Source organism: Galleria mellonella, unplaced genomic scaffold (genome assembly GCF_026898425.1).
Source record: "Galleria mellonella isolate WM207_F2 unplaced genomic scaffold, CSIRO_AGI_GalMel_v1 utg74, whole genome shotgun sequence".
Classification (NCBI taxonomy): domain Eukaryota; kingdom Metazoa; phylum Arthropoda; class Insecta; order Lepidoptera; family Pyralidae; genus Galleria; species Galleria mellonella.
The window spans coordinates 3,838,065-3,858,147 of NW_026442147.1; the positions used below are offsets into that span (position 1 = coordinate 3,838,065).

General features: G+C 32.6%; 2 protein-coding genes across 2 annotated transcripts; both read left to right on the forward strand.

Annotated features, from left to right (window-relative positions):
• Nucleotides 1-409: 409 nt before the first annotated feature.
• Nucleotides 410-15,159, forward strand: LOC113516108 (pre-mRNA-processing factor 6). Its single transcript, XM_026900477.3, has 17 exons — nt 410-613; nt 885-944; nt 2,126-2,249; nt 2,505-2,635; nt 3,390-3,649; nt 4,109-4,369; nt 4,987-5,180; nt 5,591-5,861; nt 6,675-6,811; nt 8,269-8,346; nt 9,175-9,391; nt 9,738-9,901; nt 10,545-10,721; nt 11,069-11,202; nt 11,545-11,695; nt 12,839-12,949; nt 14,682-15,159. Exons 1-17 carry the CDS (start codon nt 519-521, stop codon nt 14,904-14,906), a joined length of 2,790 nt encoding a protein of 929 aa, XP_026756278.2. The 5' UTR covers nt 410-518; the 3' UTR covers nt 14,907-15,159.
• A 297-nt stretch (nt 15,160-15,456) lies between these two features.
• Nucleotides 15,457-18,221, forward strand: LOC113515961 (uncharacterized). Its single transcript, XM_026900271.3, has 2 exons — nt 15,457-16,863; nt 17,984-18,221. The coding sequence occupies exons 1-2, from the start codon at nt 15,635-15,637 to the stop codon at nt 18,219-18,221; spliced, it is 1,467 nt and encodes a 488-aa protein (XP_026756072.2). The 5' UTR covers nt 15,457-15,634.
• Nucleotides 18,222-20,083: the final 1,862 nt, after the last annotated feature.

Genomic DNA, 20,083 nt, shown 5'->3' on the forward strand with positions numbered 1-20,083 from the left:
GAAAGTTATTATCAAACGGTACAGTTTATTTTTGATATTGACAAGTTTGCTTAGGTAGATAAAATGTTGATATTGGACTGCAGGTGCAATCGATATGGTAACAATAAACAAAAATATATTTGCGATCAAAAAGCAACTTAAGTATAGAGAAACCTGCGATCTTTTTTCTACGGTTCATAGATCGAACCAAAAAAGAAAAGTTTTTGTCGAAAACATAAAAAAGTAGGTCAGTAACTAATATTTTCTTTCTAAATTTTTTTAAATCTAGATACACGCTATTAACATAGATTAATAATAATAAACTTAGAAGGTACTGCAGTAGACTAAGCACAGTTCTTTTAAATACCAGCGATCATTGACAGTCAATGACACATATATGGAAATGACATACCATCTAATCTATGCATTACATTTGTTTGACAAATCGACATCCACTGACATTTCCTTGTGTATTTTGTTTATTAGAGGTATTTAATTGAGCCTTAAGTATTTATTTCTATTATATATTCCAAATTAAAATGTCCGTACCACCTCAAGCATTTGTAAATAAAAATAAGAAGCATTTTCTAGGAATACCTGCGCCTTTAGGTTATGTAGCTGGCGTTGGTAGAGGGTAAGTTTTCATCCAAAATTTTATTATATTCTATTGAAATTTATTTTATCTGAGATTCATATTATCACTCAATTTAAAACTTGTTTGATCTGTGATATTTATTTTTTGTATTTTGAAATATTCAGATGAAATTATAATTTAACTAAAGTTCTTTCCTGCACACGGGTTAAACAGACTAAATATGTTATAAGAAACATGCTCTCAAGTATTACTTAAAAACATGTTATTAAATAATGTTAATAAATTATACTTAATTTTTAATTTATTACAGTGCTACAGGTTTCACAACAAGATCTGATATTGGACCAGCTCGTGATGCTAATGATGTTTCGTAAGTAAAGTTTTTGATCGCATAATCTAGAAACCAATAAGGAAGATCTGCTCCACATTTTCATGAGTAAAATGTCCCAAATAAGAAGCTTAGTATGGAAAAGATAGTCCAATTTACATTACAATGAAGGTCCATCATATGCACTATCTATACTTACTACAACTGTGGTTACAATTATTCTGACAAGAGTAAATAAATATGATTAAATTTTTCCCAATAAAAATAAGTAATATACATTCCGGATTGCCTAAATGAACATCTTATTTGATACCAAGCTTAAATTTTCAAATAGGGCTCATTTTAAAATTTCATGCCTTATTATTAATAGACACTTGTAATATATCTTTAGTTTTTTTACAAACTACACTAATATATATATAATGAATAAACTCAAAAACTACTCAAATTATTTTAAAAATTTTTTCACCTACTGATGATAATGTAGAAAACTACATTATCAGTGAAGTAACATATGCTATATATTAATTAAAAAAAATTTTAGATCTCTATGAAAATTACAATAATGTAGCACAATGTATTAAAAATATTAATATGAAATATTAATTTATCTTTTTATATATATATATATATATATATATATATATATATTTCTAAAATGAAATGAACAGACACACATCTACTGGTCCTGTCCACGACAACAGTTCCTTTAACTTTCTTTTCTTGACAATATATGTTTGAATGAAAACTCTTTACTATTCTCTTCAAAAAATGGTAAAGATTATAATTTGCAGTTTTTATTGTCTTATATCCTTTGCTATTTTTCTTAGAGTTGGATTTTCTGTCATAATAAACTAATAATTATTTTTTTCTAAGACTCATAAGTATTATAAAGGTAAATAATTTATTTATTCTCATATCCATACAATAGTTTAAATTTATAATAATTACTTTGTGATTACTACTAGAAATTTTAATATCTATGTTAGTTATTTGTTAGGTAGTATTTTGGATATGAGCCCCATATTTTCTGTATTCATCTAATTTTTATCAGCTATTTTTTTAATATTCATTATAAAAGTATATACCTCTAATTAGACTCAAACTGGTATTCTTCAATTATTCAGGCTGAATATGTTCCCAATTATCCTACAAAAGGGTGGATAATATTTCATTATCTTTTTTAAACTCATTAATTATAAGTATCAACTTGTGTATTACAGTGATGACCGTCATGCACCACCTGCAGCAAAACGTAAAAAAACAGAAGAGGAGGATGATGATGAAGACTTGAATGACTCTAATTATGATGAATTCTCAGGATATAGTGGATCATTGTTTTCTAAGGTATTTAAATTTATCTCATACATTTCTAAAGAAATCTGGGACCATCTATGGGAGAAGAAGTGAATAAAAATTAATAATGTCATATTTTTATTTTTATATTATTTGAATTGTCAAGTGTCACATATTATTAATTTCTTCTAAAACTGATCCAGAATAAGTTGAGAACTATTGGCTATTGGAGTTATCAATTTTGATGAAATTATTATCAGATATTATAATCTTAATATAAATAAAAATTATCTGTTTGTATTTAAGGATCCCTATGATAAAGATGACGCTGAAGCAGATGCAATTTATGAATCAATTGACAAACGTATGGATGAAAAGAGGAAAGAATATAGAGAAAAACGCTTAAAAGAAGATCTTGAAAGATATCGTCAAGAAAGGTAATGTATGATTTCCTTAACTCTCCAATTACCACAAAAAACATGGTGTATATCTTATTTGCCACATTTACATTGGTTGAAATGGTGATATGGGATCATCTATTCAAGCATAAATTATGAACATTTGGCTTTTATTTTACCTGTATTTATTAATTCTTTATTGACCACATTACAAAAAAATTTTTGATACAAAACATATAAAAATAAAGTAAATATGACTTGCTCAATTCGCCAATTTCTTCTTTGTATGTTATATCTTCTGCGAAATAAATTAGGACTGATTATGACAATCTTTACATTTTATAATCAATAGTGTTATGTCATGTTTGTCTCATATTAAGTTGTTACAAATGAATTCTTAATTTCTTGCTTTACAGATGATTGCTTTGCAAAAGCAATCACCTGAATTAATAATTGATTCCTTTTCATTATACCTTGCCTAGATTTAATCACAATTTTCCATCATGATTAAATATTTAACCTTATCATAAAATTTTAATTTCAATTTTACATCATAGCAAAATCTTTATGCTTAGTTAAAACAGTAATTCATCGAGTTGTAACCTATTATAAAAATAAATTTCGAGAATTAGCGTCTCTGAATCAAGCTAATTATCAAAAACCTATTCCATGTACGTATTTTATTATGTACATGGGATAGGTATTAAAGGAATTATTATCTATATACTCATGTGAAGCCAGAGTAGATAACTAGTCATATAAAAATATTCATACTATAATTATCATGTTTCAGACCAAAAATCCAACAGCAGTTTTCAGATCTCAAACGCGAATTAAAACAGGTATCTGAAGAGGAATGGTCTGCAATTCCTGAAGTTGGTGATGCTCGTAACAGAAAGCAACGTAATCCGCGAGCTGAAAAATTCACCCCTCTACCTGATAGTGTACTCTCCAGAAACTTAGGAGGGGAGTCTTCAACATCTATAGACCCAGGATCAGGACTAGCATCCATGATGCCCGGCGTGATGACTCCTGGAATGTTGACGCCTTCAGGTATATTTGTATTTTTTTAAAGTTATAGAATTATTTACTGTAATTATGGTTGTGCAAAGTCGTTAATCAATAATTATGATAAAGAAAAGGAAATATAAACAAGCAAATATACTTTTAAATCAATTCATTGATGAGCGTTTCGTTTTGACAATAGTGTAGTGAATCCCTTATTTCTATAAATGTTTTTTTGAGTACAGTTATTTAACAAGTGTCTACCTCATGTAAAAGATTAGAAATCTTTATGAGTTTAGGAATCTTATTTAGCAAAAATTCAGGCATTAGTTTCATAATACGCCCAAAAAACATTACCTTCTTTTTTAGCAGTCAAATATGATTTCTCTTAAAAAAAAAAATTGAAATATTTACTGACTCCTCTTGTAGCACAATTAAAAAATCACTTTCAACATGACTATATATGATCAGGTATTTAAATCTAACATTATTATAAATTTTATACAGGTGACTTGGATCTAAGAAAGATTGGACAAGCCAGGAACACACTAATGACAGTTAAATTGTCTCAAGTATCTGACTCGGTGACGGGTCAAACAGTTGTTGATCCCAAAGGCTACCTCACAGATTTGCAGTCTATGATCCCTACATATGGAGGTGATATAAACGATATAAAGAAGGCTAGACTACTTTTGAAGTCAGTACGAGAAACAAATCCGAATCATCCACCTGCTTGGATAGCTAGTGCAAGATTAGAAGAAGTTACAGGTAAAATTGTTTCTTTTTGTTTTTTCATCCTAACATGATCAGCCCCTCAATAAGGACTCCATATAATTATTTGGAATTTTAAGTTAACTCCTCCATTACTGGGCTTTGTTGATTAATAATTAACATAACACTGTAAGTTCTGAAGGAGAATTCTGTCATTTAATAAATAATTTTACACACATTAAAGTTAAAATTAAAAATAAATAGTCTTAGTATTTTTGAGTTCAATTACATAGAATTGTCCAATTCTGGTTCAAAGCTGAGATACACAACAATTTTTACCTACAAATTTGCAGTTAAAATTATTCCTTTTTCTATACATATGTATATGAAAGAATATTTTAAATAGTCTGCCGTATTTTTTAAATCCCCATATTTATTCACTTCTTAGTTCTATTTACCTATCTTTAAAGGGTTCTGATATTTATTTATTTATTTATAGGATTACCAACATAAGATACAGCTAAACATTTTAGTACAATACACTGGTAGATTAAATCTAACTGTTCTTACATTTATAGGCAACCACAGCATGTCTTCTGTTTGATAAACATGAATATGAAGATATATAGATATTTATAGATACTACATATTTTTACTGATTGCAAAATTTTCAGGCAAAGTTCAATCTGCCCGTAATCTTATAATGAAAGGGTGCGAAGTGAATCCTAGTAGTGAGGAATTGTGGCTGGAGGCAGCGAGGTTACAACCTCGAGACACCGCCCGAGCCGTTATTGCTCATGCCGCTAGGAACTTGCCCCATAGTGTGAGGATATGGGTGAAAGCTGCTGATTTGGAGCAAGAAACAAAGGTAATGCACAAAAGTACTACTCTAGGTTATTAATAGAATCCTTCCGATGATTATGAGTTCATTACCCGCATCCCATTAATATTTTAAATGTGTAAGTTTGTAAAAAGGTTTGTTTAAACAACTGAAGGGATTTGAATTAAATTGGTACATCTGTACATTGGTATTGGTACATATTGATGTATACCGATGAAGCAGCGGAAAACAAATAGTAATATAATAATTTGTATCAAGATATGCTGTTTATTTTCTTTTTAAAAATTTATTTACAAATGTAGTTAAGTGTGGCCTCCCAGTCTTCCGATACCCATTATGAAAGCTCTACTTAGTTTGGAGCTAGATTGCGCTATGTCATAAGTGCAGGGCTACATATCATTATTTCTTTTTATTAATTCTATACTATTGTGTTATAGGCGAAACGTCGTGTTTATCGGAAAGCTCTAGAACACATTCCCAATTCAGTCCGTCTGTGGAAAGCAGCTGTAGAACTCGAGAATCCAGAAGATGCACGAATTTTACTGTCCAGAGCGGTTGAGTGCTGCCCGACCAGTGTTGAATTGTGGTTAGCACTAGCGAGACTCGAAACATACGAAAACGCTAGGAAAGTGCTTAACAAAGCGCGCGAAAATGTACCTACAGACAGACAGATCTGGGTGACTGCTGCTAAGTTAGAGGAAGCTCATGGTATGTTGTTTCCATTTATGGTAGCCATAAATAGTATTTTAGTTCAATATCAATACACAAAAAAGGTGGTATAGATTGGTTTTATAACCATTTGTTTCAGACTTGCGTAACATTAACATATATAATTGGAATAGCATACAGTTTAATGGCTTGTCTAATGAATAATGGTAACTGTCCATGGTATGCATAATGCACATCATCAAATACAATGTAACACCTATAATATCTTTTATGTATTTACTTCAGGATGTTTCTTTACTCAAATGTTTTTTAATGGGTCAAAATAACTATGGTAACTCCGCCTGCGCTGTCAGTATGCGCTGATGGGCACCAGTGAGTAGTAGGAATAAAAGAAGGTCAGTTGGCCCATCATGATGAATCCACAAGAATCAACCACGATGGTTTCTAAGAGGAACCGCGTTAAGGTCGACCTGATGACGCTAACTCTACCAATCTATCCTAATAATTTCACCACAATGCGACAGTCAACAAAGTTATTTTACTGCATTAGATATTACAGTTGCAATATCAATGTATCAATATTTTTTTCCTAGGGGGAAAGGGATTGTTAGCAATGGAGTTTGACAGCCCCATTGCTAGCAATATGCCCTATTAGGTCAACCTCCACGTGGTTCCCCCTGGAAACCATCGTGAACAATTCTTATTGAATTCGTCACGATGGGCCAACTGACATACTTCATCCTCACCTATCATCCTTCACTGGTACCCCGCCAGCGTATCCTGATAGCGCAGGCGGGATTACCATTCCATTATCACCAATTAAAAAAATTTTTTTTTTCCTTTGTGAATCAGGTAACACACATATGGTTGAGAAGATCATAGACCGCGCTATAACATCACTCAGTGCTAATGGCGTGGAAATCAACCGCGAACATTGGTTCAAAGAAGCTATGGAAGCTGAGAAGTCTGGAGCTGTTCACACTTGCCAGGTATCTTATTACAAATAGATTGATTTTAGACCATTTTATTAACAGATCCAGTTATGGTCCTTTTACAAGTGGTGCAAATACTATTAAACAGACTTTAAAATGAAATAGGTTCTTAGTTCGGTTCCAAATTGGAAAATTATATTTTTTAATCATAACATCTCATATAAATTTTATCAAAATAATTTCAGTAGTTTAGTTTTTAATTTAATTTAAAAATTATTCATTTTAATCCCTAAAAGAATCAGTCAATTGATGTGTTTTTTTTTTATGGAACCCAATCTTAATTATTATTAAAAAAGATTTTTCTCTGAGATGTAACACAATTATGCCGCCTATTTGGTTTTTTACAATTCTTTTTGCAAACGATAGAGCTTATTTCTATGTAGATCCCATTTTAATTTTAAACGAATAATAGTTTTTCTTTGCCGAGTAAAAAACTGTTTATCGCGAACTAAAGCATCGATTATTCTTCCCAAAATAAAATAATAATACAAAAACACGTCCAGTTAGAATTTTTTTAGAGGAGAGGGTTGTGCTATTGCCACTATGAATATTAAGTCTATATTGGATTGCCTACACCTACATATACGTAATATTAGTATCTACAAGAGATATCGACGTTTATTGACGCGTTCACGATGTAATTCATTGTCATATAATAAATTATCTGTATTATATTTAAATAAAAGAATATAATTCCTCAAAGGACATTTAACGTTTTTGGTTGGTGTATGGTTTAATTTGAGACTTTCTATTAAAGGTTGCTTAGTTGAAATCGCTTTGAGCAATAACATCTCATTGTTAATTTTCCTTACTAATAATGGAATAATAACCTCATCTAAGCATCTGAGGGCCTACCATGAAATATTTTCCGAAATTTCGGATCCGAACGAAACAAAAATTTGATGCTAAAATTACGTGATATGTTTAAAAATATTAAAAATGCTAAAATATCGTTCCTTTGAACTTTTATGATAGGATTTATGACAAACGAAATGTTAAGCTCCATTTACAGGGTCGATTTCGGTACAAACAGTATCACGAAATTAAGTCCGAAAATTCGGAATTTCATTTCATGGTAGACCCCCTGATCTGTTATCCTGATGAGTACGTAAGGAATATAGTCAAGTTAATTGACTCTTCACAATGAATTTCTAATCGATAACAATTGTTCAGCCTGATAAAATATATTGCTCGTTTTGATGACCTGTAATACAGGTATTCTTATATCTATCTCAGACACTAGTTTCTCACAATTATATTTATAATTTGATTACTTTAATCTAAACATATCTCATTATATTTCACTGTGATTAATTGTGAAGAGATAATAAATCGATTAATATTATTATTATTTAGAGCTACTCGTTTCCATTACTAATATTAATAATATTAAATAAATATTTGGAGTCTCAATTAGAAGAAGGATTATTTCTTATCATTTTCTTTATTTTTAGGCTATTATTCGAGCAGTTATCGGACATGGAATTGAACCTGAAGACCAGAAACATACTTGGATGGAAGATGCTGAAGCTGTAAGTATACCAAGTAATAATACAACCTATTCTTATTGAACTAAGATAAGGATGGCACTATGTAAAATTTTATTTATCTTAAAAAAAATCTATATATTCGAAAACAAAAGAATTTATTAAGAGTCTGTTTTCAATCTTCCAAACAAAAAAATATATATTGAAAACGTTTATAAAAAAAAATAAATCTATGAATGTATAATTTGCAATACAATGAAGTTTTATTATTGTCTGCATTGATTCAAGATATTCTAAAAACAAAACATTATTAGTAACTATTATATCTAATCGTAATAATGTTAAAGTCCGTTTGTATGATATGCCACCCGTAAGGTGAATATTATCTTAATGCTTTGAGCTTATCACAAAGAAAACAACACGTTTTCGATAAGTTTGATTACTTTTTATTCTATTTATATTATCTATTGTTATCTCTCCCCATGATTTACTAATTTAGTTAATCATAAAATCATCAAAAAAGAATATTTTGAAATTTGTCAGATCCTTGGATTTATGATATTTACCTACTTTTTATGTTATAATGTTTAAAATTAAACATCTATTTGAATTCTTATTCAAAACTTTGTTAAATACTGTATAGATAAATATCTCATTTTTATTGCCGCCATCTCATGAATGAATATCAATTATAACAATAATATGTAATAGTCGAGACAGTAAAAAATTAACTATCAAACAATTGTTTATAACCTGTGACTGTCGGCGTCCTCCTCTCATTATCCTATTTTATGTATCCAAAATATGGTTCATCTGTGCGTTTCATTCACTTCCAAGCCATTTAAACAACTTTTTTTTTATTTATTTACACAGTGTGCAAATGAAGGTGCATACGAATGCGCCCGCGCAGTTTATGGCTACGCACTATCTGTATTCCCATCCAAGAAGTCTATATGGCTGCGCGCAGCGTACCTTGAGAAGCAACATGGCACCCGGGCTAGTTTGGAGGCTTTATTGCAAAGAGCTGTCGCGCATTGTCCAAAATCAGAAGTGCTTTGGCTTATGGGAGCTAAGTCTAAGTGGCTAGCAGGTCAGTATTATTATTCTGTCAAATTAATGGTGAAAACATACATTGGACGCGTCCGTCAGTCGCGACTGATGGACGTTATCTGGACAGTATATTTACATCAAACTATGCAAACTAGTTCTTAGAACGGTAGCTGATGGATATTTTGCACAGACATCTCTGCACATAAACTAAAGAGAGAGAGAGAGATAAACAGTCAAATGAGCGTACACTGTTCTATGCGATCTACGGACGTATCCGACAGTATATTTCTAGATTAATGATTAATTTTAATCTCTAGCTATGCTTAAATGAAAAAAATATTTGAAAAAGAAGTCTTAATTTATTAGATTATATTTTTTCTTACCAGGTGATGTACCAGCAGCTCGAGGCATCTTATCGCTTGCTTTTCAAGCAAATCCCAATTCAGAGGAAATTTGGTTAGCTGCTGTCAAGCTTGAGAGCGAAAATAAAGAGTATGATCGAGCAAGGCGATTACTATCCAAAGCGCGAGCTTCTGCGCCTACTCCGCGGGTAAGAATTACTTAAACTATGTTTTATAATTGTGGAATTATTTACATAATTTAGGAAATATAATTAGGCTATAAGAATGAGCATTATAATAAAAAAAACACATATGGCGAACATGCATACGATTAGCCCTATAGTAAACAAGTACCGTAGTCTGCAACAGCATACATTAAGTGACGAAATTTGTATGTATCTTTTTTTTTATCTCAGAAAAACTCGGTGAAACAGCTCATGGTAAACTTCTCTAAAACCGTATTAAAAAAATTTGTACAATCAGTAAATAAAAAAAAATTATACTGTATTATCGAAGAGCTAATTGTGCGATAAGAAGTTCATTATGGTACCACCTTACGTAAAATTTTAGATTGATTAAAGAAAAAGTACATGAAAATTGACTTGATTATCGGAAAGCACGTGAGTAAATTGATAAACATTTACATCACGGGCTTATAAAGTACCTACACCAAAACATAATAATTGTTATATTATTTAACCTTTGTACTTTATTGTTATCTTATTAATGAATATCAAGTACAAAGAGCAAAGTACGTAATCGGAATTTAAAAATAAACACCTTTATATTTTAATTTCTAACTTATCCAATTATGTAATCTACAGCAAATGTATATCATACTATTTGTTTCAGGTAATGATAAAATCTGCAAAGCTGGAATGGGCTTTAAATAATTTGGACGTAGCGTTAAATTTGCTTGAAGAAGCAATTAAAGTGTTTGGTGATTATGCCAAATTACATATGATGAAAGGTCAGATCGAAGAACAAATGGGAAAGGACGAAGACGCACATAACACCTATTTTCAGGGGGTAAGTTTTACTCTGTTTATGATAAGTATTAAAAATTCACAAGTTGATAGAGACATCATACTAATAATAATAATAATACGATATAGTAATTACACACAGATAAATATATAAATGCGTTAATTGGATTCATACAATGTAGTTGTATGAAGTTAAACATTAACGAAACAAATAATGTTTAGGTATTATTGTGGTTACCTACTTATGTACTTATACTATATTATGTTTATCATTTCTAATACATTATATTACTATATTAGAAACGATAAATTAAAAAAAAAATCTATTGAATTACAAATGATATAAAACTATCAAGACCTTGAAATTATTATGGTATTTTTTTATTTCAGCTGAAAAAATGTGCTACATGTGTGCCGATGTGGATTTTATTATCGAGACTGGAAGAGAAATTGAAACATGTTACCAAAGCAAGATCAGTTTTAGAAAAAGCCAGGCTGAGGAATCCTAAGAATCCTGAACTATGGTATGTTCTATATATGAATATCATAAAGAAATGGTAAATAGCAATGTAGTAAAATTTTTATGTCTGTATATCAACTGCAAGTCTATTTTAAATTTGGTAAACAAGTATATAAAAATAGGAATATTATTAAATTGTTGTCAGATATATGATGTGAAAAACAGTTAAAAATATTATAAAAAAAAATACTATAAATGTTCCAATCCTCTATCTTTGCATTACACTATAACTATTACAACATGTTATACTTTAACTAGTTAAAACCTAATAACGAACACATATCTAATTACAACCAAAAATAGATAATTTAAATAAAAATTTCATAAATAAATAATTATTTCATAGGCTAGAGAGCGTCAGACTAGAGAGGCGGAACGGTAGCACGGAGATAGCAAACGCCGTAATGGCGAAGGCGCTTCAAGAGTGCCCCAACGCTGGACGATTGTGGGCTGAAGCAATATTTATGGAGTCAAGACCTCAGAGAAAAACTAAGAGCGTGAGTATATTTTTTATAATAGTAAAAATGGCTTAAGAGTCATGACCCTGGCGTAAATCCTCAGGAATGGCAACACATGAGGGGTATCATGAATATCACAGTATATATTGCTTATAGGCGACGGTTATCACTTTTCATCAAGTTGGTCATCAACTTATTCCAAGTGTAATTTTACTATAACCTATATTTAGTTATTTTAATATAGTGATATCCAAAATAGTCTTCTAACAAATGTAATACTAATAAGTAATCCTGGATACTTAGCTTTTTTTTATTTGTATATGAATCGTAACAGCACATTCTTTGATGACATAAATAGAAAATAATGTTATTTATCGTACTACGTGTAGTATTAAATGTATCGTGAAAGAGGAAAAATACCAACAACATGTAATTTGACACTCTTTCTTATTCCCACTACAAGAGGTCGCAAGAGGCGATTAAGTGAATAAGGCACAATACATCAGTATAAGGGTGGCGCTACATTCAGCGTATCTTCGGTCGCACATAGCAAAATATGTACAATTTGCTTCAGTCTGTCACACTATACCGAAGATCAATTATTGCGTCAACGTAACACCGCGATACGTTAATTATGGTATCTGTACAGTCGTTAAGAGAAGGAAAACTTGATAACAAACCACTTGATCAATAGTGAAGTATATCTTCTTCTTTTGTAAAGAGACTCGTGTTCAGCAATAGGACTTTAATAGATTTTTTTTATGAATAATATTTATGGCAAACAAGCTGACGACCCACCTGATGTAAAGTGGTAACCGTCGCCTTTAGACATAAGCAGTACCATGAACATAACATACTGTTTCGTCCATGATACCCCACATGCGTTGCTATTCCTGAGGACTCAGGTGTTACTCCTCTGTACCCTATAAATTCACTGCCATATCCCACCCTTCAAACCGAAACACAGCCAAGCAAACAACTGCTTCACGGTAGAAACACGAATGGTACAGAGGTGCCTACGTAAACGACATTTGTACAAAGTCTGCCTCTGGTGATGTAGTGATGTGGCCCTTATTTTCTATGTATTATGGTACCTAATTACTCTAGAAAAAGTAAAAATAAGGACTTCCTATGGAAGTGCTTTCTAGTGTACAATCTTTGTAATGTGTATGGATTATGTAGGTGGACGCGCTGAAGAAGTGCGAGCACGACGCTCACGTGCTACTCGCCGTCTCGCAGCTCTTCTGGACCGAATCCAAGATCAACAAGTGTCGCGAGTGGTTCAACAGAACGGTGAGTTGCTACTTTTTTATTTACTATTAAGATGATGTGACAATGATTCAACCGTGCTCATGCGAATGGGAAAACAAATTTTTATGAAGTGTATAATACGCATAACCACATTACTACAGTACAGTACTATATGTATATTCCATGTGGAATATACATGTAGTACTGTATTCCCGCAAAATGCGATCGTAGCCGACTGCGTTTCCGCTGAATGCACACGTAGTCGACTGCATTTCTGCTGAATGCGCGCGTAGCCGACTGCGTTTCTACTGAATGCGCGTGTAGCCAAAGGCGTTTTGTGAAATGCACACGTAGTCGATTGTGTTTTACTTACTTCATTCAGAGTTATGGCAGTCACTATTTACCGTTAGATTTTTATTTAAAAATAAATCTAAATTTAAAAGGCTAATTTGCTTGCTGTATTTTCACCCACTTAAGCGAAGCATCTAAGATATTACCTACTTAGAAATCTAAATAGAAAGAAAGTAATAGTAAATAGCTATTTACCGCGGCTTCCCCTTCACATTATTTCCTATCCCATAGGATTTTTGTAATTCCTTAATGAATGCCTGTATTATAAAAGGTTTAACTATTTTTATTTTTTTTTTTGCTCGCCTATTAGATATTGGAATAACTGTCCCACACATTTTGAACACATGGGCTATAAAATTATTTGTGTAGGTTGTTAGTTCATGTCAGATTCAGATATAACAATCAGTTGCGGTTGGAAGTCGGCCAAAGATATTCAAATGAGTAAATATGAATATTTTTTTCCCAAAATCGTTGCTTTTTATACGGCGAAACACTATAATCTAGTATATTACTTATTATAATTTACAAAAAAGTATAAATTTACTAAAAATTTAATACTTTTTTTTTACAAGTCGTTCATTCGTGCAATGAACATTTACAGTTTGTTGAGCCAAGTCAATTTATCATCTGAGTTCTAAAGTAATTTTGTTCGCTCAGTTGAAAACCAAATCGTAATTTAATACGATAAGATCATATCAGGCATTGACAATTCAATCTAAATAACAGTTATTCAAACCCTGAATAGGGGCAAATCGTGTATATTAATCGTTTTTATTAACATGATAATATTTTTTCTTCACAAACAACTGTGAAAAAAAATTACGCCACATTATTTAAACATTGGAAGAACTTTAATCAACACCCTGGAGACAGGAGTTATAAAATACACTATAAAAATAAAAAATATTCTTAATTCACTGTTCGAGTATATTTGAACGAAGCCACAGGTTTATTAACCCCTATAGACGCAAACAAACGTTTTTCAATTTGTATTTGGAATGAACTGGCATTGTTTTTACCGGAAAATGGTTGTGATTTTTTAAAATAAATTTTTCTTTTTTTATTTGAATACTTATTGTCACTGCTTCGTATGTTTTTTTAACATAAAATATCTGGTAATACTTGCCGATTATATAGCTTTCTATAGGTGAAAGAATTTTTAAAATCGGGTTTTATTTTTAATTTAAAAATTAAAATATGTCGAATATTCTCTCTTTATAAGCTTTACAAGCTTTTACCCGTAACTTTTCCCGATATGTTGACTAACCGGTATAAATAGCCTATGTCCTACCCCATCTCATATAGTAGCTAACGAATATACCAAACTTCATAATAATTAGTTAAGCAGGATAAAAAATAATTTTCCAAACTTATAATATTAGTATGGAGTTTATTGGAATATAAACTAACTAAAAATTCGTAGGTAAAAATCGACCCCGACCTCGGCGACGCGTGGGCATACTTCTACAAATTCGAGCTACTTCACGGCACGGAACAACAACAAGAGGATGTGAAGACCCGGTGCAAGACGGCTGAGCCGCACCACGGCGAATATTGGTGCAAGGTTTCCAAAGAAATCGCTAACTGGTGTTTCAGTACTGAACAAATCCTGTTACTAGTCGCTAAACAGTTACCTGTCCCCACGTGAACGTATTATCTGATGTATGATAATGAAATGTATTTATTATACGGAATGAGTATAGATTTCTAAATAATCTATTTTTGTCATTTTAATAGAGTATCTATTATCATTTTTGTGGAAAGTGTATATTATACTATATGAATTGACAAGGTGTTATATAGTTATTGATTTTATTTGTCAAGTATCAAGTGACCGTTCAAGAAGGAGTTTTCCATGTTTTGATGTAAAGCGCGAACACTTCATTGTTAATTTAGAATAAGAATTAGTATAAATTAAAGTAATTAAAAGTAGTTGAATTTAATTTTTTATTGAATTACTTCTTTTAAATAAGAACTAGGGTTATAGTTATCAGAATCTTATACTGCATGTTTCAAGTTTTATTATTACATATTAATCACTTATTATTACAGTTGAAAAATCTAATTAATTGAATTTTTTTATCAATTATGAAATCAGATTATAATAACAATGAGAACGGCGTGGATAAACACTTTTTATAAACGTTCTATAAATACACAATGAAAACGAGTTTGTGTGAGTTTGGAGTATAAACGTGCGCTGGCGCTCTGCCAGCCATGGTGCGCATGCGTGTGCTAAATAGCTACACGAAATTTTTACTTCTTTCATTTCCCAAAACTAAGAGTAGTAGCGTTTGACAGCGATGCTCAAATTATAGTAATATTTAGTTAGATTATAGTGTCAGTGATATTAAACATAAGAAAGTGTTGTGAATAATGTCGCCCAAGTGTCCAGTGCCGCCGTTGCAAGAGATCACGCTTTCCTTGGTGGCGAGACAACTCATCCATACCCTGACGCGTGTGTCCTCAGAAGAAGATGTCGCGCTACCGTTCGCTATGGTTACTTCTTACTATGAAAGCATGGGCGCCACGAGCGACATCTTCCAAGATCTCATTAATTTAATACTCAGCTCAGAATACCTTGATCCATCTATCAGATATTATTCAATGCGACTGCTGCTCAAAGAAAACGTAAAAACATTAGCGACAGGAATTTTTCCGTGCCCTTACTATGGGAAAGTACTTGATTTGATTATCGAGCAAGGGCGACACTTGACCTCGCTAAATTTAAAAGGAGTTTGGGTCAAAGATGAGCATTTAACGCTCATGTATCACTTAATCAAGAATCTACCTAGTTTGACTGTACTTAATATACCTTACATCGCCAATGATGAAGTGCTTAAGTATATTGGTGAACATAATAAAGTTTTGAAGCTCTTGGATGTGTCTGGGGAGACGGATATTACAGAGATAGGTATAGATGCAATGTTACGTGGTAATCCCCAACTTACACAAAGCTTGACTGTTGTAAACATTGGTATGTACGGCGAGGAGAATATTGATCACACAGATGTGGCGCTACTGATACGTCAATTACCGAATCTCACCAACCTCGGTAGTTATTCGTTCGTCGGAAAATCTATTTACCATATTTATAATAGTGATTGTCCTCCAGGTTTCAAAACGAAACTGCAATATTTACACGATGTTCAAACGAATATGCGCATGATGAAAGCGATACTCGCGCTATGTCCGATGCTAGAAACTATTTATTTAGAGGAACCAGATCAAGGCGTTCTCCAACAAGTGAAGGAATTAAATAATATAAACAAAATCAAACTGAACAAATTCCAATGTCATGAGTTGCACCAATTGTTGGATAAAATAGGATACAAAATCGTAACCCTTATGCTCTCGGCATCACAGGGGTCGTTCAACTTTACCAGGATAGCAGAGACGTGTAGGAACTTAGAAAGTATAGAATTCTATCAGATACATACTGCCACACACGAGGAAGAGATACCGTTCAATAAATTGGAACATATTGAGATTATACACGGAAACTTATCGCCTTCATGTCTCAAGTACCTGATGACGGCCAGCCCAAATTTAAAGAAATTAATTATTGGAGATGAAATCAAGCTCGATGACGACGATATGTCAAGGTAAGTAATCTTATCTAAACCAAAGCTATTTTCAGCTACGTTATTATTGTGGCTAAACGGTATCTCCGCCGTTGTTGACTTTTATTTTCACAATTTAATAATTGAAAACTTGACAATTTTCTCTTTATATTCAATATTAAGGATTTTATTAGGAATTATTTTCATTGAGTACGTTATTTGATATTTTACAAGATTTTTTTTTAATAATAAGAGGAAGTTTTATGAATATCACATAGTTTTATATATAACATTGGAATATTTCATTTGGATTTTTCACCATTGAATTGTAAAAACAGTATGTATGAGTTATTAACTTTTATTTTTTTATAGGTATTACTAAGATAGGCTTCCTCCGGTTCTCTTTTTCTTAATTCTTAAAACCCTTACATTTTTTCGTGCAAAATTTCAAAAGTTTGTGCTTCAAGCGTGGGTATTCTTTATTCGGTACTATTCTTGAGAGAGGGCTAAGATATTTCTTTATATTAGAAATTATCCTGATCAAGTGACATCAACAATGCACGTATCCACAATGTCAATATAAACCATCACTTAATTCTGTCATCATTTACTAGTTAAAATTGCTCCACCACAAAATAAAACAAACAAAAAATGATATGGGAAAGTTGATACCGTTAAAGTTTCCTGTAGAGGCATATTGACTTACAATGACATGAATTATAAATTTCAATGAATGATATGAATTTTAAGCTTATGTTTATGTCTATTGTAAATTGACATAACATATTAAAAAAAAAATAAGAATATATTTCGTTTAAATCTGCTTCGAGCTTATATTCTGTAAATGAATCTCTACCATTTCTAACTCGGCCTAACATATATGTTATTATTTCCATTCATTTATTTTTTGGTTAATCTAAATCTAAAAAATCTATAGTTTCAATAGAACTTAAGGAAAGGTAACCAAGTTTTGTTGAAATAATCACAGAATAATTCTGAATGAAATAAAGTAGTAACAAATTGTAATAATGAATTTATTGAATTTTTATTTATATATACAGTTGGACTGACAGTCTTATAGTCGAGTCTATTTTTGTTTTCTACATTTTTATTAAGTTCTATTAAAACAATATAATACGAAATTCTTATTATGGTGTTCCAGAATGGTCCGCCGATACAAGTTTGAGAATCTTGAAGGCATCTGGTTCCCAAACGCTCCACGGTTAACGCGAGACACCGTAGAGCTTCTGATGGAGTGCTGCCCCAAGCTTCAGAGTTTAGGCCAACTAAGTGGGTGGCGGTTCACCCCAGACGATATGATGCTCATGAGAGCCATTATAGCTAGTACGAATACGGACCTAGTGCTATCACCACTTGGTATATTTCAACAAGGGAATTAGTACCTACAGTGAATTATTCAAAGTGATGTACAATTATCATAAAAAATATACTCAGGAATTTATCAAGAGGCCGTCTTTGTTAAAAAAAAATTTGTAATTTGTTTTTATTACGAAGAATATTTTACATCACATCATTTAAGGGTACCATAAATAAAATTACCTCGATAATTGAAATCCACTATATAACTGTAAATATGCGAAGTTTTTTGCCACGTGTCCTGCAAATGTAGTACTAATTACTCGCAAAGCGCGCCGGCATATCCAGACTGTAGCCATCACTCGATTACCTACTCTCGGTATTCGAGAGAGCAGAGGCCGCCAGCGCCGCCTCCCAGCTCGATTCCATGATTGTATACTCTAGATTAGCGAATGAGTTGTCTCTGCTTGTTAATTAGTCTGTACTGTCTGTAAGGTTATTTTTAAGAGTGTCCATGTTTTTTGTGTATTACAATAATTAATACGAGTTATATGTTTACCTCCAGTAAAAGTATATTCCCACAATAAAAAACGTTTTCTTTGGCCCGTAACCCCAAGAACTCACTAGAGTGGCAGCCCAACGCGAGGCCGAACATTTAATAATTAAAAGTGGTGCAAGTTGTGAACAAAAGACTGTGAAAACCATTTGTTTGTTGCCGAGTGTTAGTGTACAGCCTAATCCATAATCATTAGTGCTAGAACATTCGACAAATGGACAGTCCTGGTTCAAAACTTTAATATTTTTACAAAAAATTTTGAGGTAAAGACATTCCATATAATAGTTACGTCGTATTTTATGGACATTTTTGGGACAGTATCAAGTATTAACAGTGTATCGAAGTAATTGTTGCATCAAATCAAAAAAGAAATTCAATATTGTAGTGTGTATAATTTTGTCATATTTCAATTTCCGTTTTTTATTCGAAATTCTTCTTGTCATACTGCTATAGACAATATAGAGTGAAGGAACGGACAATTTTGGATTGAATGTTGACAGTACAATATTGCCAACATTACGTCACAAATAGTGATGTACATGTGTCGATAAATGTAGTGAAGTACGAGTCGCTATCGAAAATCGATTTGATGACAAATTATTTGTTGTGAACTTTAAAATGGTTCTTACACGTTCTAGAGCTAATAGTTTAGTGAGTGAGGACAGTTCACGGGTTTTGACTACAACTGTCAGTTCGGTGACATCGGCTAACCCGGCTGCGCCTGTCGCGAGTACGCAGTGCACGCGATCGCCTGTCATCTCAGGCACAGCTGATGACACACTTCAACACAGCGTGTTTCAGCCTGGCTCCGGCGAAATTGGTGGGGTGCACACTATGTCAAGATTGCCCCCGCCGGTCACTACAGTTGCACCTGCTGAACCTGGCGTGCATAGCGTGCCGCCGCCTCAGATTCATCACATCGTGCCTACAACAACGCCTGTTGCCACAATGCAGGCCACAGCTACTACGTGTCCGCAAGTACCTATTCAGTTACTATATGCTATGTCTCCTGGTTGGCATGTGCATCCTGCACATCGATTCCCGCCGATCCCTACTGCTCCGACCACTTCAGCCGCATTTTATGGCATGCCTGCATGGTCTACCCAGACGCACACGAATGTTTCGCCATCTATGTATGCTCCGCCATATATACATCATGCTCCCATGCACTTCATTCCACCCGATGGATACTTACCTTCGCCGACGATGCCTGCACCTGTAAATAATATGAATAGTCATCAATCTTACCTCGATGGTGCATCGAACACTGCTGCTTCTGCTGCACCTACGCCTTTGGTAATCACGGATGGTCAGTTAGCTCAGATTGTGAGTGCGCTTAGAACGCAACCTGCTACTGTTGGAGGTAATTTTGCCAGGTGTACTGCACGT

Excerpts from the sequence above, each read along its gene's own strand:
- LOC113516108 (XM_026900477.3), top strand. The coding sequence starts at position 519 with ATGTCCGTACCACCTCAAGCATTTGTAAATAAAAATAAGAAGCATTTT. Across the intron at positions 6,812-8,268 it reads GAGCTGTTCACACTTGCCAG|GCTATTATTCGAGCAGTTAT; the intron begins GTATCTTATTAC and ends CTTTATTTTTAG. Across the intron at positions 11,203-11,544 it reads CCTAAGAATCCTGAACTATG|GCTAGAGAGCGTCAGACTAG; the intron begins GTATGTTCTATA and ends ATTATTTCATAG.
- LOC113515961 (XM_026900271.3), top strand. The coding sequence starts at position 15,635 with ATGTCGCCCAAGTGTCCAGTGCCGCCGTTGCAAGAGATCACGCTTTCC. Across the intron at positions 16,864-17,983 it reads GATGACGACGATATGTCAAG|AATGGTCCGCCGATACAAGT; the intron begins GTAAGTAATCTT and ends ATGGTGTTCCAG.